Below are 26,914 nucleotides of genomic sequence, written 5' to 3'. Positions count from 1 at the left end.
CGGATTTCAGGGTGAGCTAATGCTTCTAGCTTGGACTGGATCTTCTTCCTCATGTCTTGATGCCTTGAAGTTCCGGCATGGACTAGCTTTTGTTTATTTTAGCTTCTTAGAATACTCTTAGTTTAGTAATTTGATCATAGATGTTCTTGTGGTGATGACTTCCAGATTTTGGGGAATAATAGATGTTGAATCTTAGAAGTTATTGAATTGGTTTTTATTAATGAGTTTAAGTCTTCCGCATTATTTTCTGTTGATATTAAATTGAAATGTTAAGGTTTAGATTGGTTGGTTCGCTCACATAGGAGGGTAAGTGTGGGTGCCAGTCGCGGCTCGGTTTTGGGTCGTGACAAACTCGTATCAGAACCGGGACGGTCCGGTACTGGTAGTGCCGGCATTTTTTCCCTGCTCCTGTCCCGGTACGCCAAGGAACCGTTACGAAAACGGACCGGAACCGGATCAGATTTCGGGACTGGCCGGGTATAAATATTTAAAAAATTATTAAAATGAATTAAAAACTAAAAATTAGAAATTTTTGTTTTAAAGTTAAAAAATCAAACTTTTCAAACTTTTAAAGTTAATTATTTATACTTTATAAACATCTAAGTTTGAAAGTTTGTAAAACTTTAAACTTTAAAGTTTAAACATTAAAGTTTGAAAGTTCGATAGTTTGTAAAATTCAAACTTTCAAATTATAAATATATAATTTAAATATTAGCTTGATACTTTAAATATAATTTATATTATAGAAATTTAAAATTTTATATTTTTAGTTTAAAATTTTAACTTTAAAAGTTTGAAAATTTAAAATTCAAACTTTTCTTTTAAATTTAATTATTTATACTTTATAAACATCAAAGTTTGAAAGTTTGTAAAACTTTAAACATTAAAGTTTAAACTTTAAAGTTTGAGAGTTTTATAGCTTGTAAAATTCAAACTTTCAAATTGTAAATATATAATTTAAATATTAGTTTGATACTTAGATTATAATTAATATTATATAAATTTAAAATTTTATATTTTTAGTTATAATTTTAACTTTAAAAGTTTGAAAATTTAAAATTCAAACTTTAAAAGTTCTGAAAATTTAAAATTTCAAACCTTGAGGTTATAAAAGTTAAAATTCAAACTTTAAAAACTATAAAAGTTTAAATTTCACAATAATAAAAATTAAATTTAATACAATAATAAAAAAGTTAAGGCGAATAGCCTAGACTTTTGTTCATATTAATTTGATAGTACAATTTGATCAACAAAAATATTAGTGGCGTGTCAAAACATCTAATCTACACAGCCAGCTTCTAGGAAGGGTTTTGTTTGAATTAGATCTCGAATTATCATACTCATACTAATATACAATTAAACATTTAAATTTAATAGTCGGTGCTAGAGATCCTTTCTTATATCATTTAACATTTCTATAGTAACATGATCGGGAATCGGTTGAATAGATAAATCCTTCATTGCTTCAGTCCCGTCGTCACTATAATCTTGCATTATTTCATCAACGTCACTTTGGAATATGGTCGGTAGTGGTTCAGGACCCAAATTTCTTCTCTCGGCATTAATCCAATCTCTAAATAATACCATTATCTCCAAGCTATCTGCTGGTAGTGAATGCCTATGCTCTCGAATTTGAAACCTTGCTACACTAAAAACGCCTTCCGAAGCTACTGAAGATGCTTGAATAGCTAATACATATCGAGTCATCATTTGAAGTTTTGGAAATCCTTTGCCGCGATTTCTCCACCATGCTAGAATATCGTCAGTAGGTTCTGTATTTTGACTAACATATGCATCAAAATCATTTCTATTATTGTGAGAGAGTTCAAGATAAGAATCTAAATAATCATCAATATTATCTTCATTAAGTCTACGCCGAGAACTTTCAGGTTCTTGATCACTTGATAAATTTATATTAGAATTATATAAGTAATACAATTTTCTAGCTTCAAATTTTACGCTATCTTTAGCTTGAAATTTTATGCTATCTTTAACTTTAAATTTTGTGCAATCGTTATCATACATTTGTATACCATCTATAACAATCAAATTATATATGTGTGCAGCACACGTAATATGATAATCATCACCATAAATAGGGCAAAGAGAAGGTTTTAACAATTCCACAGCAATTGTATTATTTGCAGCATTATCTAAGGTGATACTACTTATTTTATCACATATCCATAGCTTTATAAAATATCTAAGATTGTTTGATCTATATAATAACCGATTTTTTGCATCTGACAACATTTATAACCTAAAATTCTTTTTGCATAATTCAATTTTCATCAATCCAATGTGTAATAACAGTCAAATAATCATTACCGTTTATAATACCGCCCATATCAGAAATAATAGCTATTTAAAATAATTATAATAAAATAAACAACGAAGATATTGAATGTTGTGCTTGATAATCAAATACAACCTTTTTAATTGTATTTCTAGCAAAATCTTTAAAATGTGGATTATATACAATTTGAATATAATGTATAAATTCGGGAAATGGCAAACCCATAACAACAATCATTTTAGCTAGTTCTTCAAGATCTTTTTTTCAACTATATGAACGTGGTAATCTAGAGCCAGAAACATTAGAAAAAATTAATTGGGTTTGCACGTTGTTAGAGCCGCCTACTCCTACATTTTCAGGAAGGGGGTACTATTCTTTTTAGCTTCGTACCGCTTTAATATGCAAAAATTCATTTTTACAACATGACATTAATGATAACTCAGATGTCACGTCCCACCTTGTTTTCCACAGTTTTATGATTTAATTTATGTTTACATTTATTACAAATAGCTTGTGTCTTATCTTCATTTTTGTGTCATAAATTGCCAAACAATCGATTTTCTAACACGTTCTACCTTAGGCCTAGGATGTACGGGGAGAATGGGGGTAGGACAACGAAAGGGAGCGGGAATAAGAGCGGGACTGGGAGTACTAGTAGTCGTAGGTGGCTCAGTTTCATCATCATCATCATCAAAATTAGGTTTATTAATATAATCATCATTATCATTATCATTATCATTATCATCATCTTGAGGCAAATCCTCATTAAAATTACCAAACTGTCTTTGTAAATATTCATGATAAGGATCTAATCCAGAATTACTATCAATATTAAAAACAGTATCATCAACATGTGTATCATCCTCCATATTCATTCTTACTATAGTAGATCTTTTAGTTTTAGATCTAGAAGAAATGTCAGTTTTTTGATTATCGGAGATGTAAGTTAAACATATTTTGAACACGCTCAATTGCACTTTTTTTACCTTAAACTTTTTGAACAACATATTTACCGAAATCCATATTCAAATATTAAACGTGAGTAGATTATATATAATACAAAAAATATAATGCAAACAAATAATTAATCACAAAATAAATAAATAATTATTGCAATATAAATGAGATGTAAATTATAAGTTGGAACGAATGTACCGAAGGATGGTAAGCAAGCTCAGGCTACTGGTTCTGGTTTGGATGCTACTCATTAGAATATATTTTATTCTCTTCAAACTTGACTGTATCATAAGGGTTCACTGAATATTGTGACTGGTATGTTGAAATTATTTTATATTGATTTTACGCTTTACTTGATTTTGGTGCTACGTTATCATTTGGTACTTCTTATGTGGCAATGATATTTGATATTGGTCCCCAAATCCTTTCTAATCCCTTTTATTTCTCTACTCCCTTTGGTGATTCTATTGTCGCTAAAAGAGTTCATAGAGATTGTCCAATTTCCATTTCTCATAGAGTCACTCATGTTGATCTTGTAGAACTTGATATGTTAGATTTTAATATTATTATTGGGATGGATTTGGCTTTATGCATGTTATTCTTCAACATATTATAGGACCCATTTGGTCACTTTCAATGTTCCAAACAAATATAGCATGTCATGGGAAGGGAGATATTATGTTCTTAAGGGTAAGTTCATATCTTGCCTAGAAACTAGGAAAGTGATTTCTAAGGTTTTATTTATCATCTTGTTTTATTAAATATATATATTCTGGAACTCCTAATCTTGAGTCAGTTTTAATTATAAATTAGTTTCTGAAAGTGTTTCTAGATGATCTTTCACGTATTCCTCCCGAAAGGAAAATAGACTTTGATATTGACCTTTTCCTAAATATGAAACATATCTATATTCCTCCTTATCTAATGGACCCAGAAGAACTTAACGAATCAAAGGTTCAGTTAAAAATTTTTTTGGATAAAGGTATCATTAGACTAAGTATCTCACCACGGGGTACTTCGATATTGTTTGTTTAAAACAAGGATAGTTCCTTCTGAATGTGCATTGAATCTCGATAATTGAATAAGGTTATCAGTGAGAGTGAGAATAAGTATCCTGTTGAGAGAATTGATGCTCTTTTTTACTAACTCCAAGGTGTGAGTTGTTTCTCTATGATTGACCTTAGGTCGGGTTATCATTAATTGAGGGTGAAGGAAAATAACATTCCACAAACGCCTTTCAAATCTGGTATGGTCACTATAAGTTTTTGATGATGTTATTTGTTTGAATTAATACCCCAGCGACGTTCATGGATTTAATGAATATGATCTTTAACATATATCTTGACATGTTCATAATTGTGTTTATCGATGATATTTTGATTTACTTACAAAATGAGGATGATCATGTTGATCATTTGAGGATTGCGTCACAAATTATCAAGGATCTTGAATTGTACGCTAAGTTTAGAAAATGTGAGTTTGGTTTAGGTACGTTGCTTTCTTGTCCATATTGTCTCCAGTAAAGGTATTCATGTTGATCCTATGAAAATTGAGGATGTTAAGAATTGTCCTATATATTTGTCCACATTAGATATATATAGTTTCTTGGGTTTGGCCGGTTATTATAGATTATCTATTGAATAAATTTCCTCTACTGCCTCTCCTTTGATGACATTTACTCAAAAAAAAGGTAAAATTCCTACGACGGGAAGCTTATGAAAAGAGTTTTTAAGATTTGAAAGATAAACTCACTTTATCTCCTATATTGACATTACTTGAAGGACTGTATGGCTTTGTAGTGTATTGTTTTGCTTCACAGATTCATCTTGGTTGTGTTTTTATGCAACATTGGAAAGTCATTGCTTATACTTGAAGGCAGATTAAGGTGCATGAAAAGAACTATACGACTAATGATTTGGAGTTACAAGTGGTAGTGTTTGCTCTAATGATTTGGAGGTATTACCAATATAGTTTTCACATTGATGTGCTTACCAACGACAAGATTTTAAAATATTTTTTCACTCAAAAGGATTTTGAATCTTCACCAAAGAAGTTGGCTTGAGTTATGAAGGATTATGATATGAGTGTCTTCTATCATTCGGGTAAAAAGAATGTAATGGTCGAGGTGCTTAGTCGGCTATCATGGGTAGTGTTGTTTATGTCGAGGATGGTAAGAAAGAGTTAGCTTGTGGGGTTCGTAGATTGTACCTATTGGGTATGTGTTTGGTTGATTCTAATGAAGGTAAAGTCATTGTTCAAAATGGTTCAGAATCGTCTCTTGTATCCAATATGAAAACGAAGCACGATATTGATCTGATATAAGTTGATATGAAGAAGTTGGTTTCTAAAAAACCCACTGAGGCTTTCACCGAAAAGAAAAAATGTATCCTTTTCGATATCAAGGTTGGTCATTTGTTCCGAATGTTGATGAGTTGAAAAACCAGATTTTGACAGACAGTCCTCAATATTCTATTCACCCAGGAGTCACCAAGATGTACCATCACTTACGAGAGGTCTATTGGTGGAATGAGATGAAGAATGATATTGGAGAATTTGTGGCTAAACGTTTGAGTTGTCAACAAGTAAAGCTTGAATATCAAAAACTAGGTGGCTTGGATAAAAACATTAGAATTCCTACGTGTAAGTGGCAGGATTTGAATATAGACTTCATTATGGGTTTATCTCATACTCATCTTCAGTTTGACTCAATTCGGGTTATTGTGGCCCGAAATAATGGAATTGGTTCACTTTCTTCTCGTAAAGACTTCATTTTCGGTCGAGATGTATGCCAAGATATATATTCGGGAAATTCTAAGATTACATGTAATTTCCTTGTCCATTATCTCTGACTAAAGTACTCAATCTACGCCTCAGTTTTGGAAGTTGTTTAAAAAATTTCTTGGTACGCAAGTGAAACATAGAACAATATCTCATCCTCAGACCCATGGACAATCCGATCATACTATTTAGACATTGGAAGATATGTTATTAGCTTGCCAGATAGATTTCAAGGTTAATTAGGATGATTGTTTTCCTTTGATTGAGTTTGCTTATAATAATAGCTATCGTTTTAGCATTTGGATGCCACCATTTGAGGCTCTTTTATGGTAAAAGTATAGGTCTCCTTTGGTTGGTTTCAAGTTGGTGAGGTTACTTTGATAGGGCCTGAGTTGGTGTATGAAGCTATGAAAAAGGTTCAACCTATTCAAGAAAGGTTGAAAACAGCTCAAAGTCCACAAAAGTCTTAGCTGAGGGTGCTTCTTGGGAGGCCGAAGTTGATATGGTGTCACGATATCCTTATCTCTTTACCCCCAGTACTAATCTAGCTTGAGGTATTAGTTCACATGGTTCATTATTTAGATTCATGTGTTTTAGTATTGTTTGTGTTTTCATATGCATGTATGTTCATGAAAATCTTGATTTTTTTGATGTTATGATTTATCTTCGAGTGATTTTCTATGATTATGTGCATTATGATGAGATTTGCATTCATATTGGGATGTTAGATTCTCTCCTAATCTATTCATGCTAGCTTGAGTCTTATTCACGGATGAATATGCCCAAGGGGGAGATATTGTAACATCTTAAAAAGATTTGTAAAGGAAAGGACTTCAAATCTTAGTATTGGTTGTGTCCTACAAGACTAGTTCATGGCTCAGAGAAGTTCCTATGAGTCGTAGATGGAACTCATAGGAATAAGGTTGAGTTTAGAAAAACTCAAGTTTCTTAATTTGACTTACGAGTTGAAATGACGAGACGGAGGAGTTTGGACGGGCCGTAGGTGGGTTCCATAGAAGTGATTTAGACTTGGTGAAATTTTCGGGCTTGAACGTGGATTCTAAAAGGGGTCTACGAACTATATACTGAACTACAGATCATAGATTAGTGTCGTGGAAAGTTGAGGAATTTTGGATTTCTTAAGTTGGTTCTATGGTTGACCAGTACGGGCCATAGGAAGTCCTACAGACCCTAGGTCCGAACAGTAGAAGCCATTTAGTAATTATTCTTAATGGTATTTAGGTCTTTTACTATACATTTAATACCTATAGTATGTCGTTTTGACACTATTCCTAAGCCCTATAACAACATTTCAATTCCTAATTTTACCCAAACCCTCTCATTCTCTCAAATTTCCAAATCCAATCAAATTAGATCCCGCCAAATTCCCAAGAGCTTCTAATAAATAAATTTAAGGTTCAAGCTTCAAGTCTCATTTTTCCTCCATTGCTTATGATCTTTGATCATCATCCATTTAGGTCTCAAAAGATTTCTAAGTTCTAATTAATTTCACCTAATTTTGACCAGGTTCATGCAATCTCTATAGGTTTTATTTGATTTAGAATTAATTTTTCAATTTCAATCTACATATGAATGTCTAAATTCAATTAAATGTACTTAAATTAATTTTATATAGACCCATGCATTTTCATGATTTTTACAATTTATTTATGAAGATATAAATTTAAGAAGTTATGAAAGTGATATATGAAATTCTTCTTATTTTATGAAAAAAAGATATATGTTTATGATCTAAGTTTTTTTTTAAGATATGCATTAAAGAACTAATGAAAGGTTTTTCCACATATTAAGAATAATGATTTGGGAAAATGTTTTCTCGCACATAGCATGATTCATGATTCATGATTCAAGGAACTACTCTATGATGAATTTATGATTAGGATTGGTATGTTCATTATTGCCTACCTTAATGTTATATTTTGATAATTGACTTTATCTATTTCCTTGAAGTTTAACATAGCACTAAGAGAATTTGAGGTGGAGGCTCAAATTGGGTGTCTATAGTAGGAACCTGTAGTTCCAAACTACGTATTCCTGTAGGATTTTCTTAAATGACTTACCTAGTTGATCCACAAATAGTATACAAATGAATGATATGTAATTCTACCTTTGCAGGTATACTCTTTCTTCTTGGTTTGGGAGTTCCATTAGATTCCATGTTACAGCTCGCATGGTCTATTATCGGTTAAAGTTAATACCCCACAAAATAAACTAAGTTACTTCAAAGGTTTTATGAAACTTTCATTAAGTTTTAAGATGCATTGACCACATTCATGATTTATTTCCTTAAAGGATTTTCAAGATATTTTAGCTTGGTCATGCATGTCAAGTTTCCTATACATCTAATTTAAGATCATGTTTCTATGCATTTCTGCATACTTAGTACACTACATATATCATTGTATACTTGTACCTTTTCCAATCGAAACATGAATATTTAAGCTAAAATCAAGTTTATTACCTTGATTCACAAATTAAAATATCACAATTAGCTTAAACCCAAACAAAACTATATAAAAGGGGGCAATACACACTATTTCACCAAATTAATCCATACCTATAGCCATTTCCACACCCTTAGAATTGGGATTTTATCGAATCGTGATAATAATAAAAGATAACATACAAAAAACATTATTGGTCATCTTTGTTTGTCAATTACGACTTAAATTTCAAAGACCAAACAAAATTACTTCAAAAATGCAACACAAAATTGTACAACACCCAAAACCTATAAAGGTTCAATTGTATTGTAGTTCAGAAAAGTGCAAGATATTTTTGTCTTTCTTTTCCATTATTAATATTTTTCCCAAGACATGGAAGAAATTTCAACATGTGACTCGGTAGAAGAGGTTAGCCACGCTTGTGGACTTTGTTTCCTCTCGCCATTTTGTCCTTCATTGTAGCTCAAGTGGACTGTCAATTTAGGTTAGCTTGTTCAAACTTGCCTATTGAGTTTAGCAAGTCATTGATGCATCCATATACTCACCTACTATTGATGACTTTTTAAGTTAGATTCAGGAATCTTTTGTGTACCATCTAGGCAATTGGAAAATCAAATTGGATAGAAAAAGTATAAAAGGTTTATTGAAATAGTGGTGTACGAGACTGACCGACGGACCATAGGAAGTGAATTGTAGAACTTCGAGATGAGTTTTGAAAAATTCAAGTTTATGAGGTTTGACCTATAAGTGAACAAGACGAGTAGTAGTATGTTTGACGGTCCGTAGGATGGTTATGTGAGAGTGAACCCAGCTTAGAGAATATATGGACCAAATATTGAGGAGTATGAATAAGGTTTATGAACCACAGAAAGTTCGACAGTCCGTTTAAAGGTTTCGAGGAAAATAAGGTGAATTTTGGGTTAGGAAGTTGGTTCTACGGTTGATCAGTACGGCCCCTCGAAGTCCTATGGACCGTAGGTCGTCCGAACCATAGAAGTGACCTGGCAGTTATTATTAAGGATATTTAGGACTTTTCCAAAGTATTTAATACCTATACTATGTCGTTTTGACCATAACTTTAACACTGAAAACTAACTTTCAATTCCTAATTCTATCCAAAGACTTTCATTCTTCAAATCCCTAATTCCAATCTAAGTTTATCCTCTCCAATTCTCTCTCAAGATTCAATGAAGAAACCTAGGTTTCAAGCTTCAAGTCTCTTTTTTCTCTATTGCTTTTGGGATTTATTTATTGAGGAATGTGGAAATTAACTAATTGATTTCATTCATCCATTAGGTCACAAAAGATCTCAATTCTCAAAATTCAATTTCTCTAAATTTTATTAGTGTTCGTGCAATCTCTACGGGTCGTATTCGATTTGGAGATAAATGTTCAATTTAAATCTTCCTATGCATCATTAGATTCAATTACATATCTTTCGATATATATATTATATATACTCATTCATTATTCATGATTTTAACTATGAATTTACGAATAAATCAATATGATTTATGAAAGTTTAAGCATCAAATAAAGTGTGAAAGGTTTTCTCACATATTAAAAAGTCATGATTTGTTGAATTATTTTCTCACACATGCATATTCATGATTCAAAGAGCTGCTCTATGATGACTATGATTTGGATTAGCATGTTTATATTGTCTATCCTAATTTAATGCGTTGATAATTGGCTTAATCTATTCCATTGAGATTTTATTTAGCTCTGAGAGAACATGAGGTGGAGGAACTAGTTCCAAACTATGTGCCTCTATAGGAATTTTTTAAATAACCTAGCTAGTGGATCCACAAATAGCATATGTATGAGTGATACAGAGTTCTACCTTGGCAAGTAGACTCTTTCTTCTCAGTTTGAGAATTAAATTGGATTTCATGTTATAGCTTGCATGGTCTATAGTCGGTTAAAGATAATATCCCACAAAATAAACTGAAGTTACTTCAGTGGTTCTATGAAACTTTTATTATGTTTTAAGATGCATTGACCATGTTCATGATTTATGATTCTTCCTTAAATCATTTAGATTTTATCCCCGCTCAATGATTTAGTAAGAATATATCACCATTTTAAGTGTTTTTCTCTTTATTATTAAATTTTTTTTAGAATTAGTAATTACACGTGACCTATACCTCTTTAATTTTTAGTTTTAATAATACTCAAGACTATTGTAATTCTAAACAGTGGCGGAGTAAAATATTTTATTAATGGTGTCCAAGTATAATAGTGTGTGACTGTCAAAATAAAATAAAGAAATTATTGTGATATTTGGAATTCGAATTCGAAACTCCTTTTTTCAAATGGACACCTATTGCCATTACGGCGAAAACATAACTTTTGTCAAGGGTATCCAAGTTTAAATATATGTCCTTTATATGTAGAATTTGACATATATATAACATAAGTTTTCGAGAAGGATATTCAATTGGACACTCTAAGGTCACTATGGCTACGACACTCACTCCAGACATTAATTTGTGAGTTTATGATGTCTTATGGTATTCCTTTATTTTGCCTATATAAATTCATACTTAGCTTCATGGATATTCTCATTCAAGATTATCATTTCTCTTCTTCAGCATATTGGTTTGTGAATTAACTAACATGTAATAGAAAAGAAGTATATCGAGGTGAGAAATATTTCATTTTCAAATCTGTCTTTCTTTTTTTTTATGTATTTTGCCTATATAAATTCATATTTAATTTCATGAAAATTCACATTCAAGAATATATTTCTCTTCTTCATTATATTAGTTTGTGAATTTACTAACATGTAACAAAAAAGGACATGGAAGTAAGAAATATCTCATTCTCAAGTCTCTTTTTTCTTATGTATTTAGACATGCTTTCTAAATATTTTATTTATGTATGTTTGTCATTCTCCAAACAAGTATGATTTAAAAGATAAAAAACTTTCTAATAATGAACATGTGTTGTTAGTATCTGATTGTTCTCTCTTATAGTCAATTTATGGAATATAATATAGTTTGATTACAATGTCTATTAGATCTCAAGAGATGATTTATAGATATATTACATGTCATTTAGATTTCTTTATTTATTTTAATATAATTACCTTCAATAGGTATGAACGTGATATTTTATTTATTCATAATTATGTTCTTTCTATTTCAATTGGAAGCATATGGTGAAAAGTTTGACATATGAAACACATAATATGATTGCGGGTTTACTTGCGAAGGAAGATGAAAGAACAAAAAAAAAATTTTTAAGAATAATTAGTTATTATTTTTGCTAGATTTTTTCTTAATTTGACTTGAATAGATAAGGTAGCTACTTTTCTAGGGGTGTCAAAATGAACTCAAACATAGGTAACCCCTCCCCTCCCCCCAAGCTGCCCAGAATTTAAGGGTACTCAAGATAATTTGAATTTGGTTCAATCTCTACTCATTCAAACCTAACCCATTTATGTGAATTCTCAAGTGAGCCCAATTCAATCTCCAATTTCAACCCGTTTAATATTCTTTTATTAAGATGTGTTCCTATATTAAAGGTGTGAATTATTATCTATTCAACAACTTTTAGGATTTATCTATCCATTAGTCAAAAAAAACTTTAAATAATCTTGACCTAAAATTTGTTTTGTGATTATAAAAGTTAAATATCCTTGTGTTAAAATTATTGAGATTAATCGGGTCGAAATAGGTTGGTCAATACCCAACTGTATTTTAGCCTATTGAGCTCAAAGTAAATTTGAGCGGGTCAAGATTCGACTCGATTTCTATGTCAACCCAATTTTAATATCTCTAATTTCAATTCAACCCGCTCATTTGACACCACTATACTTTTGTTATAATTTTTTAAACTTTATTTTGTACAAGTAACTTAACTACATATATTGACAATACTACTTGTTTGGTTCCTTGCTATTCTTTGTTTTTGTGGTTATGAAACACAATTAATACAACTGTCATTTCAAACAAAAATTATGGTGATCATGAACTTCATTTTTATTATGCTTGCAAAAAAATAATTTAAAAAAATAAAATACTAATACTATGATGCCTTCTATTTATATGTAACAATTTGTTTTCATCACTATTATTTTATGTTCGAAATGTACTTTTATATTTCTCATCCAGTCACCAATTATTTTTTTTGTTTATAATCATATTTCTATCCCTTATTTTCACATTTATTTATTTATTTATTTATTTATATTTACAAATAAAATTAATACATGATTATTATTGCAATTGATGTCTAATAAAATTCATAGCTCATGTCTTTTCAACTTACTTGTAACTTCTACTTTTAAATATTGTTATAACTTTTTCATATTTCGTTTTCATAATTTTTATAAATATTTAATTAAAGTTTTAAAAAATATAATAAACAAATTTAATAATAAAGACACAATGAAAAACTCCAAATTTTTATTTTACGAAATAAGAATTTGTATAAAGGATCATAAAAAATGTAATTCAATATATTTTTATGGGAAAATGCACAAGTACCCCCTCAACCTATGCCCGAAATTTCACAAACAACATTTATACTATACTAAGGTCCTATTACCCCCCAACCTGAACTTATTTTATAAGTAATTTTCTACCCCTTTTCGGCCTACGTGGCACCACCTTGGAAAAAAAAGTCAATCAGTATTGGGCCCACAAGATAGTGACACGTAGGCCGAAAAGGGGTAGAAAATTATTAATAAAATAAGTTCATGAGGGTAACAAGACCTTAGTATAGTATAAGTGTGTCTCTGAGATTACGGGCATAGGTTGAGGGGGTACTTGTGCATTTTCCCTATTTTTATTTCAAAATATGATCTCTTATTTCATTACTTCACCATGTTAAATATTTTATTCTACTATATACATATGAATAGTTTTCACTTAAAATATGTTAAATAATTCTATTTTATATTTTTTAAAAAGATGAAAAGATGTATCATATCGTAGATGAAGAGAATATCAATATTGTATATATATCTGCTACTAACATGGATATAAATATTATATCTTATTGTCCAATAAATATTACTTATAGCCGCGCGAAGCGCATATAATTTCTCTAATATGACATTTACTCTATTTAAAAAATTCATGAATTCCTGCAACATGGAATTAATACAAAGAATAGATATTCAATCATGTACTAATATGATGGTTTGCTATTTAATATTAGGAGAAGGGCCTAAAATGTTGCTCAACTATTTGAATTGGTACAAAACTATCCAGCATACACCTTTCGGTCCCAAATACCCCTAATGTCAACCTATTGGCTCAAGAATACCCTTATTTCTAACGGATCACACGCATAATGAGGATGAAGGGTAAATGTAATATCAAATATCAAAGTTTAATGGTATTTTAGACCCTTCTCCAGACCCTTCTCCATTAATATAATTTGAAATTACTTGATGCATGAGCTCATATGATTCCCCTAATTTTTTATTCTATAGTGAATTAATAAAAAAGAATAATCCTCTACTATCTACACTCCCCACCCTCCAACTTCCTCTCTCTTTCACTTTTTCATTCTTCTTGGATTTGATGCACTATTTTAAAATCGGAAAAGGGTCAAAACTACCTTAAACTATTCGAAATAGATCATTACCTTTTAAACTATACTTCGACTCAAATGCCATGTGGATGAATACATGGTTGCCACATTGCATGCCAATAGGGTTCCATTGCCACATAGACTAAACGGAAAAGGGTAAAAAATATCCTTAGACTATTTGAAATAGCTCATATATACCCTTAAACTACATTTCGGCTTAAAACTACCCTTCCCATCAAACTATTGGGTCAAAAGTACCATTTTTATTAACTGAAGTTATTCAATGCCATGTGGATGCCACATTGCATAGGGTTATACTTCAACATAAACTAAATCCCTTAATCTTAATTACTCACCCCCACCCCCCGGTTTCACTATTTTTCAGAAACAATTTCACCCATTCTCCCTCATTTCGTAGCTAGAATTTCACAGTTTTCTTCGTGGTTGGGTTTCAAACTGGATATTCGTGGTTATAGGTTAGTAAATCTTTTTTCTTATTTTATTATGTTTACGATTTCAAAGCATGATGTTAGGATTTCACAACTTTCCCCATATTTCACGGCTAGCGGTTCATAGCTTTCTTTGAGATTGGGTTTCAAAGTGGATTTTCGTGGTTGTAGGTTAGTAAATATTTTTTCTTATTTTATTATGTTTATGATTTCAAAGCATGATCGTTAGGATTTCACACAATTCCCTTCATTTCGTAGCTAGTGTTTCATAGCTTTTTTCATGCTGGGTTGCAAAGTGGATACTTGTGGTTGTAAACATAATAAAATAAGAAAATAGATTTAATTTGTAGTTGTAAACATAATAAAATAAGAAAACAGATTTACTAACATATAACCAGGATATCCACTTTGAAACCCATCGATAAAGAAAACTGTAAAACCCTAGTCGCGAAATGAGGGAGAAGGGGCGAAATCAGTTTTCTTTTAGTCGATGTGGCAGTGAAAACCTATTGGCGGGTAATGTTCCATCCACATGTCATCTAACAACTTCCGCTAATAAGAAGAGCACTTCTAACCCAATAGTTTGATGGGAATGATAGTTTTGAGTCGAAATATAGTTTAAGGGTAAATTTAAGCTATTTCATATAGTTTAAGGTTATTTTTGACCCTTTTCGTTTTAAAATTTATTTTTTCATCTAATGACAAATTAAACATGATAATAGTAAAATAATCTAACCGTTATTTGAGCTTTGCTCAATTAGTCTATATATCGGCTACAATCTGTGTTTACGAATCATCAAGCTTTAGTTGACTCGCGTTATATCAATCTTTTATATAATAATTGCTTAATGTTTCCTCTTCATTTCAACATTATTCTTTTATTTATTTGCTTCAGATGAATTATGTCACGATGCGAGAGTACGCCCTTGAAGAAATGGTATTCTCTATTGTTGCACTGCGTACTTGACCTCTCAGAGATCTTGTACAAGCCCTTTGACATCATTCATTTTATACATATATGAAACGTAGTGCAGAATTAAAAGTTTTTACACGAAATAGTAATACTTCAAAATAACTCTTATATAGAAATCATAAGAAAAGGCTAGGTCTCAAAGTCGTCCTCTTAGACACACGAATATCTTGGGACAGGGCTCATACATCAAAATATAGAAATATCTAAGTCTATTACAATACTTTTAATAATGAAAATTAAACATAGTGATGTTCTCGTATCTATTGAGGACATACCCCAACTTTGCTGGAATGAATACTAATTCAAGCTTCCACTTCAAAGACTCCTCTCAAATTCCACCTACACCTTTAGAGATAAACAAAATATATGAAGTTAGTACATTAGAATGCACTAAGTATGGTGACATGCAATTAAAACCATGCTAAAAGGACATTTGTATAAAACATGCTCTTTTTGAATAAAACTTCATAAGACAATTATAAAAGTACACATTAAGTCAACACAAGCACATATAGTCACATTCCACCATATAGCATCAATATCACCTCAAATCACATAAACATGAAGAGACCGACCATATACCCTCTCCAAGCCTACCTAAGCAATCCTTAAAGCTACTCTAGATAAGCACCTTTTCATTTACTTTCATTTTTCTTAAGTCACTAGGTTCATTAAACCATTTAAAAGACATTCATCAATTAAGGACTTTCACATAATGGTCTTGGAGAAGACCTAGGGAACCTACATACTAACATCTTCAAAGCCTACTCCTGCAATGTCTAGATAGCATCCCATTCCACAACCTAAACATCATAGAACTTATCCAACACTAGCATGTATCCCACATGGTGAGAATAGGCAATAACAGACATAGACCTTAGTAGCTACTCATGGAATCCAGAGTCAACTCTACTCTGATGGGGTGTTCAACTTGCCAAGGGTAGAACTAGGACACATCCCATGTAGGCACATGGTTAAGGAATATGAAGGGTTTCTTTGTACTCTAATCTCATCTAAATAAGAGCCACTCCCCAAGCATATTCTCTCAGTTCTAGCCTTTGTTCTCATAGAGTATTTCAACAAAGGAGCATATGAAGAGGTACCATATCTTAGTCATAACCAAATTATAATACACTTTACCAAAGAGGGTCCACTAAGGCTGCCTTACAATGGTCAATAGAAGTAGCTCAATGACTTTCTTAAGGATGATTTCATGTCGTTCCAGCCAACCAACTCCTAAGTCCATCATTCACACAAGAAGGATACCATTACGGCTTTCATCTTCAAGTATATCATACCTCCTTTCTAGAAGATTCCACATAAATGACCTTCTTAACTATATTCAAGATCATATTCCATTTGTACATATACATTCACGACAAAGGTGTTTTAGCCTACTAAGTCAAGAGTCATATTCATAGACTTCATGTATCAAGTAAGGGACATAGGTCTATCAAAAAAAGGCACACTTATCATCTTATCACATGTACAATATCATTCATGTATCACATAGGGTCAACTAAGTATACCTGCAAGTCTCCCTACAGACTTCTATAGAAACATCATAATAGTTCATCGTAAGACTCACATAGTCAACTAGGAAGATTCACATTCCAACATCAAGTATACACATATAAGGCATTACTATAGCCTATCATGATCATATATAATCACTTAGAAGAACACATACTTTGACTTCACATATACACATAAACCATATAGACCTTCACAATACTCACATATTCAAGTTATAATATGACAATATCATAATTCATAAAGTAATGTCGACGAGGCCACGTTGTTTCACAATTCATAATGTAATGTCGACGAGGCCACATTATTCACTAGTATAACACATAAGCGTCGCCACCATAAGTGGATCATACGAAACATCATCATTGAAACACCTATACTACACAATATAGAGAAGGTTAGGTCAACATACCACCATTCCATCTACAACAACTCCAATCCAAGTCAATTCAATTAATTTAATCCATAAAGGTTCTTACCAATAGTCATAGCCACCAATTCAATCCAATAATCACAATATACAATGATCCAAGATAATACAATATGAGTTTCATCAATTTAGGACAGCGTACTTACAATTCTAACATGCTTCTTACATAATTCAATAGCCTAAATCAAACTACACAAGAAATCAATATCATTGAGACATGATCAAATCACCCATAAAATAGCCAAAACTAGGATTACATGATTTGCATGGGTTCATGGAGTTTTTAGTATAAAATCATCAAATTAACATCAATTCAATCATAATTCATTGATTCAAAACATTTTATGCAAGAACTCATGGCTAGATATTAATATAGGACAATTCATCTTTTGAGAAGTCTTGAAAATCACTTCAAGGATTGGCTCCTTAAAGAAAGAAGATTCAAGGATGAAACACCATACCTTAATGAAGATTATCCATGAAATTGAGAGAAAATTGATGGAGAAATCAAGCTCCAAGATCCAATCTTCCTTCAAGCTTCAATGGTGTTCTAGTGAATTCTTCTTTGAGTTTGGGGTTTTGATTTTTGAATAGTGACTTGGCTAAGGGTTATAGACTTATAAAACTAATTAAAATACCCAAAAATCCCTTAAAGAATCTCCCAAAACATTTTATAACACTAAGTGAAATACCCAACTTACCCTTCCTTAGGCCTAGACCCTGAACAAAACTGTAGGTCTCCAAATGACACCCTCATCTACGCCCCGTAAACCACCTACAGACCGTCCTGCGGTCCGTGATTTGGGTCAGAGGCTTGACAAATGGGAGAACAAGATCCCCACACTAAGTGTCAACCCACGCCCTCAATCGATGGGGCGTCGACTGGTCTAAGGGGCGTCGACTGCTTCCGTCGTTTGAGACTGTTTTGGCTCACAAGTTGGGTCCTCCTCAAGGACCCTTTGGTTGGTCCTTGGGGAGTTTTGCCCGGACCTTTCCAACTCAAATACCCTCGTATACAATTTAGGAACCTCTCACATTAATTTCAACCAAAACGAACACGTAAAACATGCAAAGGCACACTTAAACGTACAAGCACGTCTCAAGGCAAATCTTTGGAATGTCATGGACGTTCTTGGACGTTTGACCTCCAAACATCACCAAACTTTAGACACTGCCTCAAAACATCATTATAAAACATTTTAGGAATTTAAAACCTCATGACACACGTGTTAGGATCTAGCTTCACCAAAGTAGTCTTAGAGGTGTTACAAATTCGATATATCATCCTCAAAACCTTACTTGTAAATTAAATTGTACATTTTTTAAGATAAACAAGCTTAACATCACAAATTACAAAAAATAATATTATGATGCTTAATTGAAAATGGCATCCCAAAAGTTACTCTGATATTTTACAACACATGTAAAATGGAAAATAACATATTGCACTATATCTTCAATTTCAATCTAACTGAAAGATTGTAGGAAGAAAAATTTGGCAAAAGACCCCAATAATGTGTTGCCCGAATTTAATGAATGTTTGGATATAGATGTATAACATAAAAAATGACAAATTGAAAAATAAAATAAAGATCCAATCTTGAACTAGTAAATAGTATAATTTTAGTATTACGGTTTGTTTCTTGTGGACGTAACTAATTATGAGTCTAATCTTGAACTACTATTTCATTCACATCCAAACGTTAATTACTGCGAAAGCGAAAACTCTAACACTTTGTTTGGATCAATGTTACATATTGTTTCATAATATATTGTATTGTACTCTATTGTACTGTATTGGTAGATATAATGTTTGGCTAGATTGTATTGTTTATTGTTGTTTAGTAATATTTTAATTGTTTGGTTTGATTGAATCGTACTGTATTATAATTTATAAATTTATTTAAATATCATTAATTATTCTAGGATTGAAAATTTGACTAGATTTAAATAATTAAAATAAAAGGTAAAATAATATTTTAAAATACAATATAACATAGTTTAAATATTGACAAAAACAAATGTGTGTCTGTGGTAATAGTTTATTTTTTATATATATACACGTAGCTTCCTCAATTTAGCACATTTTACACGTCTCATAGTGTTTTGGTGATTACCATTACATCCCTTTTGTATTTTCTTCCCTTTACTTGTTCAAAGACTGGAGCTTTTTGATAGTATTAATTGATTATTCACCTGAATGTTTTGATCTGGGTGATATCAAGATTTGATTTTTCATGTAAATTTGCAGTTTTTAGAGGTTTAGCTGATCTGGGTCATCTTTATTTTTCTCCATCTGAGGGAGGAAGTGAAGATGAAGGTAGGGTTTTTAGTGTGTATTTTGTTTGTGATGTGTGGTTGTTGTATGGCAAGATTTGTGGTGGAGAAGAACAGCTTGAGAGTAACATCACCAGACTCAATTAAAGAGGTGTATGAGTGTGCAATTGGCAACTTTGGTGTACCACAGTATGGAGGAACTCTGGTTGGTAATGTTATGTACCCAAAATCTAATCAAAAATCATGCAATAATTTCTCAGATTTTGATATCTTCTACAAATCTAAGCCTGGTGGCAGACCTGTTTTCCTTCTTGTTGATAGAGGAGGTAAACTTTTCATGACATTCCTTACATTTCTGCCTACATAATTGTATGTTAATAGAACATGACAATTTTATGCTGCCTGTTTTAGGGAAGAACTGCCTCTACTTTTTTTTCTTTTCTAAAAATTCAAGCCTAACCCCAAGATTTGTAGAATTGCAAGCTAGTTCCTTTTGAAGTTAAATAGTGTAATGCAACTGTGAGCATGTGTTTGTTTAGCTCTTGCACTGAACAATCGGGGGTATTATTTATGCCTGTTTTTTTTTTTATATATGTATTTGGAGTGGTTTTGCTCGTTAACTTATTATAACTTGAAACAAATTTACACAATGTATCCACGTAAACTTATAAGAGTATATACTATTTATCCTCTATGTTTAACTTGTGCTTTCTTGTTCATTCTTGGTGCCTATGGTTTTTCCTGTATTCGCAGATTGCTTTTTCACACTGAAGGCTTGGAATGCTCAGCAAGCTGGAGCAGGTGCTATTCTTGTTGCTGATAACCGTGTTGAGCCTTTAATTACCATGGACACCCCTGAGGAAGAGGATGCAAAAGCAGATTACTTGCAAGATATAACTATTCCATCTGCTTTAATTAGCAAATCACTTGGGGATAGCATCAAGAGGGAACTATCTAAAGGAGAATTGGTTAACATAAACCTCGATTGGAGAGAGGCTCTTCCACATCCCGACGATCGAGTGGAGTACGAATTTTGGACCAATAGTAATGATGAGTGTGGCCCTAAGTGTGAAAGCCAGAGAGAGTTTGTCAAAAACTTCAAGGGGGCTGCCCAGATACTTGAGCAGAAAGGTTATACACAGTTTAGTCCCCATTACATAACTTGGTATTGCCCGGAAGCATTTATTTTGAGCAAGCAATGCAAGTCTCAGTGCATCAACCATGGAAGGTACTGTGCTCCAGACCCTGAGCAAGACTTCAGTAAAGGTTATGATGGAAAGGATGTTGTTTTGCAAAATTTACGTCAAGCTTGCTTTTTTAAGGTTGCCAATGACAGTGGGAAACCCTGGTTGTGGTGGGATTATGTCACTGACTTTGCAATAAGGTGTCCAATGAAAGAGAAGAAATACACAAAAGAATGTGCTGATCAAGTAATCAAGTCACTTGGTAGGTCGGAGTTTCTTTCCTTTCATATTTCTGTTGGTGTTTTTCACTTGATGCATCATTGCTTTACTGTACATTTGGTATTGATGAAGCCATAAGTTTAGCACAATCCATATTTTCCTCTCTCTGGTAAGGTTGTGGTGCTGGTCGTTCATTTCTACTGCTGGTGTTTCTGTCTTTTCATCCTTGTGTATGAGCTGTGAGAGCTAGAAAATATCATTATTATTGTGCACTTTCTATAATCTATCAAAAAATCTTATTTTTGTTGAACTTGGTCTCATATATATTTATCCTGCTTGAACTTCAACGGTTTTTTTTTTTGCGTGCAATCAAAAAGGCATACACAGTTGAATAAATTTGTTCTTTTTTGCGTGCTATTTTTGATTTCATATTAATAGTTCAATTGACAATAGTATACCGAAAAGTTATGTAGGATGATAAGAGATCACGATAGGACATGATAGTTTTGCTATGCACTTATAATACTAATTCCTTTACTTAACCATTCAAGTATCAAAAATGGGCCACATGATCACCCTCCATTTTTTCTTTCTGGGCTAAGGTCAATGTTGTGATGACTTTACATTTTTTTTTCCTTGTTATGTGGTTCTTCTGCATTAATTAATATTCACTCTTTATAGGAACTTGAAATGATGTCTTGAATTTTCCTTTTTGTTTTAATGGACTCTGCAGGCTTTGACGTCAAACAGATTGAAAAATGTGTTGGAGATCCTGAAGCAGATACTGACAACCCTGTTCTAAAGGTCGAACAGGACACCCAGGTGTGTGTCCTACAGAAGTGATAGAACAGATCTTCTTTATTGCCTCTTGAGACTATGTGGAGTTGAATTTTTACTTCCCATGTTGCTTCTTTCCAGATAGGTAAGGGTGCTCGTGGAGATGTGACTATCTTGCCAACTCTCGTTATAAACAATAGACAGTACAGAGGTATACCTTGTTTGATTTAGAGGCAAATTGTGTTTGACTTAAATAGAAAGATTCTTATTTCGACATATTTGTCTTCATCTTAGGTAAGCTGGACAAGGGAGCAGTCCTCAAGGCAATTTGTTCAGGTTTTGAGGAGACAACCGAGCCTGCAATTTGTTTAACTGAAGGTCATTTTCCTTGATCTTTTCTTTGTCTTGAAGGTAGTTATTATTTGGTATCAGCTTCTTGCTGCTTGTGACTTTTCTTTAAGATGGGTCAAAAGTCCGAAAGAGATACCTCTTACTGGTGGAATCTTCCTCGGTTCTTTTTTTTATCTCCAATGGTGTTCAATCATTTTCTTGGTTGCAAAGACTAGTGAAATTATAATATATGAGACATTGCCGGTATAAATTCTTGCAGATGTGTTTGGCTACCCGACATATCTCAAGTTTTAACTTGATGAGACAAAAACTACATTAGCTACTTTGCTAAATAAAACTCAGATTACCTGATAAAAGAAAAAGAACAGGTCTTAAGGACCAGCTAGTGTGTAGTTTATGCGTTCTTCCTACCAGGTGATTCAAAAGTTGTTTTAATACTTGTTTTGCAGAAATAGAAACAAATGAATGCTTAGAATCAAATGGTGGGTGCTGGCAGGACGAGGCTGCTAATATTACAGCATGCCAGGTAGAGTTATTTGTCTAAAGACTGCTTATACGATAAGCCTCGTTTTGTGAAGTTCCAGCTTTATTTGCTTCTAGTTTAATTTCCAATCCATGTACAAAATTGTGATGCAGGATACTTTCCGTGGTCGAGTATGTGAATGCCCAGTAGTTCAGGGAGTAAAATTTGTTGGTGATGGTTATACTCACTGTGAACGTAAGCTTTTCATCCACTAATTGTCATCTTTTTTTCTCACACACAATTTGGTGGTGTTGTGTTGGATGCATGTTGTCTTCATAGATACTAATCTTTTGAGCTTGTGGTTTGACAGCATCTGGAGCATTGCGATGTGAAATAAACAACGGAGGCTGTTGGAAGGGAACCCAAAATGGCAGGGCATATTCTGCTTGCATTGTAAGAGTTTTTATTAAAGCACGATTAGTGTTACCTTTTGAACTGTTGTCCATAGCAGTTCTCATTCTTTCGTGGGAGGCCCTAACCGCCTTCCTTCTTTTTGTTATTACTTGAGCAGTTCTCCAAAGTTAAGGATGGTTTTGTTTCTTGGGTTGATTAGGCATTTATCTCAAATGACTTTCTGTAGACAGAAGCATTATTTGTCATATCCTTGTCTTGTCAGGACGATCACACAAAGGGTTGCAAATGTCCACCAGGATTCAAAGGCGACGGAGTTAACAATTGTGAGGGTATGTAGAATTGTTCATTATGTATCAATCTGTTGACATATATTGTTCCCGGAAAACATTTCAGATTTAATTCTTTATTTCTTGAGATTTTGTCTGTCTGTTTAATTGCCCCAAAAATATTTGCACCTTTTTCTTTCTAAGAGACCAAATCTTTTAACTTCCTGTCTATGTTGCTTGGACACTTCAAATATGTCAGCTGGTGCGTGTTGGATTCCTAAAGAAACTCTCCAAAAGTAGTGTATTGTTGGAGAATCTGAACTTAGCTTCCTCTCATAGGAACACATTAATCAATAAAAGTGATTGAGGTGGAGTCGGGATAGTTTTGCTCTCTGTTTTATAGCACTTCTGTTGAACAATTATCTTGTTATTCTTAAAGTTCGTTTTCAATTTTGGCCCTTCTTCAGATATTGATGAATGCAAGGAGAAGTTGGCTTGCCAGTGTGCTGAGTGCAAATGCAAGAACACTTGGGGTAGTTATGATTGCAGTTGCAGCGCCAATTTGTTGTACATGCATGAACATGACACGTGTATAAGTAAGTTTAGAAGCTGTCAATTTAATGAAAATATACTTGTAATGGTAGACATATGGTTTCTTATATACTTGGCTTTGGTGAAGGTAGTTAAGTTTCATAATATGATGTTTCTTGATAATAGGTTAGTTTTTATATGTGATGTTTCTGATATTAGCATGTTTTAGCTTATTTTAATGTAATAGAATGTTGCCAACTGTATACCAAAGACTTTGATCTACTTTTTTCCAAAGTTGCATGTCTGTCGATATCTTCTGCGACTAAGTTTGTTGGAGAAATTGCAGGCAAAGATGCCAAGTCAGAGTTCAGCTGGGGCCTTGTTTGGACTATCATCTTGGGTTTGGCTGTTGCAGGGGTTTCGGCATATGCTGTGTACAAGTATAGAATCCGGGTATGTCATTGTAAAATGTTCTTAGTTTCATCAAAGACAGACAAATGTTACCTGTTGAAACACAGAACTAAAAAGCATTTGAAATGTTATGCTGGTGCTAATTAACCAGTTTTTCCATAGTAATTAACATATGATCTTCAGAACTAATGATGTTAGAAAAGTGATTTGGGAATTTATAAATACTTAGACAATACAAATCTCCTAGGATTTTGCATTTGAGTTACCTGTTGAGGTGGTTTGATCCTTAAATATACATGGTTGATGAAAAGGCCAGCAAATTCCTTTTGTTTTACCACAAGTCCCAGTTATAATCTCACTCAAGTCTTTAGTGAAAATATCCCCAGAATGAGATTTGCACTAAATCCTCCCACATAATAAGAGCAAGAAAGTTAAGAACATTTAGAGTAAATATCAAGTTTTTGGAGTGGGATTTCTTTCTTTAGTTCTTATAGATAGATGTTTTAAAGGTTTCTTTGTTATGGGGTATTTCTTCCTGATCACCATCTTTAGGACAGATTCATCTTTTCTGTTCAAGCAATTCTTTCCTTTCTTGGAATTAACATGATCCATTAGTGTGTTTTTCTTGTTCAATGTTGCTTTCACCTTTTCATTAAATCCTGGAACCTTGTATATGCACAGCAGCGGCTCAAGCATATAAGTGGCCTAAAGCAAAAATTAAATGGGACTTTAAACTTGAATCGTTAATAACTTTTATATAATAGATTTAATTAGTTTTCAATTGATAATATAACCATTCTTATTTTAAATTATTTTTCATGAGATATAATACTTTAAATATGTCAAATTTCTTCTAATAATTCTTTAATTTTACGTGAAAAGTTTACTTTTTCTACAAATAGTATTCAATATTTATTAAAAAATAATAACTTATAACCTATTATTATAGAAAAATGAGGCCCCTTAAATTTGGAGGCCGAAGGCGCATGTCTTTTTTTTAACACTGTCGAGCCACCCCTGTATGTGCAGAGATACATGGACTCAGAGATTCGTGCTATCATGGCACAATATATGCCTTTGGATCAAGGAGAGGGAGCTACTAATGTCCCCCACGGTAACGTCTAATGATAGACCATTACTGAAGAGTGATGATGGCTTGGGTAGAATGCAGCCTTCACTGGGGATGTCTGCCACCAGATAGTCAGCCTTAAGTTCTTTGTGCCAATCATCATCGAAACAAATTACATCTTATTTATGTACATGTATGTCCCAACAATGCACATAAACCAAATAAAAGGAATTGTCCTTGAATTGGATTTGCGCATGATGTTTTACTTTTAATAATAAGGAAATGCGCAATATCAGTTTGTATTCCACTTGAGAGCATTTTGTATTGCTCCAATATGGTATGAATAAATGGTAAGGTGTCATATTATTCCATTACTTCCTGTTTTGGAGTGAGGCGTGATTACTTGATTGATATCATCTCTTTTGCTCTTGTAAAAGTTTAATTTTGATTTTCCAACAGCAGAATGTTATATACCAATTGTCAGATATGGCCACTGCCACAATGTTCTCAATCGGCACGTTGAAGATTTGATGGCTGATCACATATGAACTTTTGACTTCTGCATGACAAGTTTTCTAATCTAAGAAGTTGACTTTAAATCTTTTCTTTTTTGCTTTCCTATTCGTCGGTGTTTATTATCGGTACTGGAGCTCAACTATTCTGATTTGCGCTACGTAGGGTCCCATTTAGGGGAAGCATTCCATGCCAGGATTTTTTTTTATATTCAGAATTTGAATAGTATATCTCTGATTAAGCGAGGAAAGATCTCATCCATTGCACCACATCCTTCCTTTGGTGGTCATTTAAGTGTAATTTCCAGAGATTTGATTCGTCAATGTTTGTTAAAACATTTTAGGCAAAACAGTTAGAAAAATAACTTCCTCTATCCCTATTTATTTGTCCATTTTGACAAATCAAAAAATGACAATTTTTTTTCCTATTATACCATCATTAATTATTTTGAAAAAGGTAGAACTTTGTAAAAATATTAAATTTTTAATTTCTCTTCATAATTAATAGAGCTAAAATGATAAAATTACTATGTCAATAATTATTTTCTTAATAGATGTGTCAATTCAAAAGTGGATAAGTAACTAGAAAAGTGGATAAGTAACTAGGGCAAGAGGGAGTATAAATTTAAGAAGAAGATAGCTTTGAGGCGTGAAGAATCATTTTCTGTAAAGAGATATTGCTTATATATTGGAGTAAATACAAACAAATTCCTTTTGAATACAACAAAGCCTTTGAATGTACTTGCAAATTTTTCTATTGGCTATTTCTAGAAAGCCTTTATATTTACAGTATTAATAATTAACTTTACATAACATGTTCTTTCATATGAACATATGACTTTTCACAATAGTCATATTTTTCATGCACATATGACTTTTCATAATAGTCGTATTCTTTTATGAACAGTTATGTCTGTTCAATTCAAACATTCTATATATTATCAATTATCCAACAATCTCCCCCTGTTTCTAATATTTCTCATATATCATGCATATCAAAGAGCATCTTATA

General features: G+C 32.5%; 1 protein-coding gene across 1 annotated transcript; it reads left to right on the top strand.

The window, feature by feature from the left end:
- Positions 1-19,505: 19,505 nt before the first annotated feature.
- On the top strand, positions 19,506-25,801 carry LOC107031417 (vacuolar-sorting receptor 1-like). The gene is made up of 12 exons (XM_015232774.2): positions 19,506-20,031; positions 20,459-21,151; positions 21,842-21,930; positions 22,027-22,096; positions 22,180-22,263; positions 22,686-22,762; positions 22,873-22,954; positions 23,070-23,152; positions 23,376-23,442; positions 23,847-23,975; positions 24,257-24,363; positions 25,351-25,801. The coding sequence occupies exons 1-12, from the start codon at positions 19,743-19,745 to the stop codon at positions 25,444-25,446; spliced, it is 1,866 nt and encodes a 621-aa protein (XP_015088260.1). The 5' UTR covers positions 19,506-19,742; the 3' UTR covers positions 25,447-25,801.
- Positions 25,802-26,914: the final 1,113 nt, after the last annotated feature.

Source organism: Solanum pennellii, chromosome 9 (genome assembly GCF_001406875.1).
Source record: "Solanum pennellii chromosome 9, SPENNV200".
Classification (NCBI taxonomy): domain Eukaryota; kingdom Viridiplantae; phylum Streptophyta; class Magnoliopsida; order Solanales; family Solanaceae; genus Solanum; species Solanum pennellii.
This window is presented reverse-complemented; position numbering and strand designations above follow the sequence as displayed.

Coding starts and splice junctions, on each gene's coding strand:
- LOC107031417 (XM_015232774.2), top strand. CDS start 19,743: ATGAAGGTAGGGTTTTTAGTGTGTATTTTGTTTGTGATGTGTGGTTGT. Junction 22,264..22,685: donor TGCAATTTGTTTAACTGAAG/GTCATTTTCCTT, acceptor CTTGTTTTGCAG/AAATAGAAACAAATGAATGC. Junction 24,364..25,350: donor TGTACAAGTATAGAATCCGG/GTATGTCATTGT, acceptor CTGTATGTGCAG/AGATACATGGACTCAGAGAT.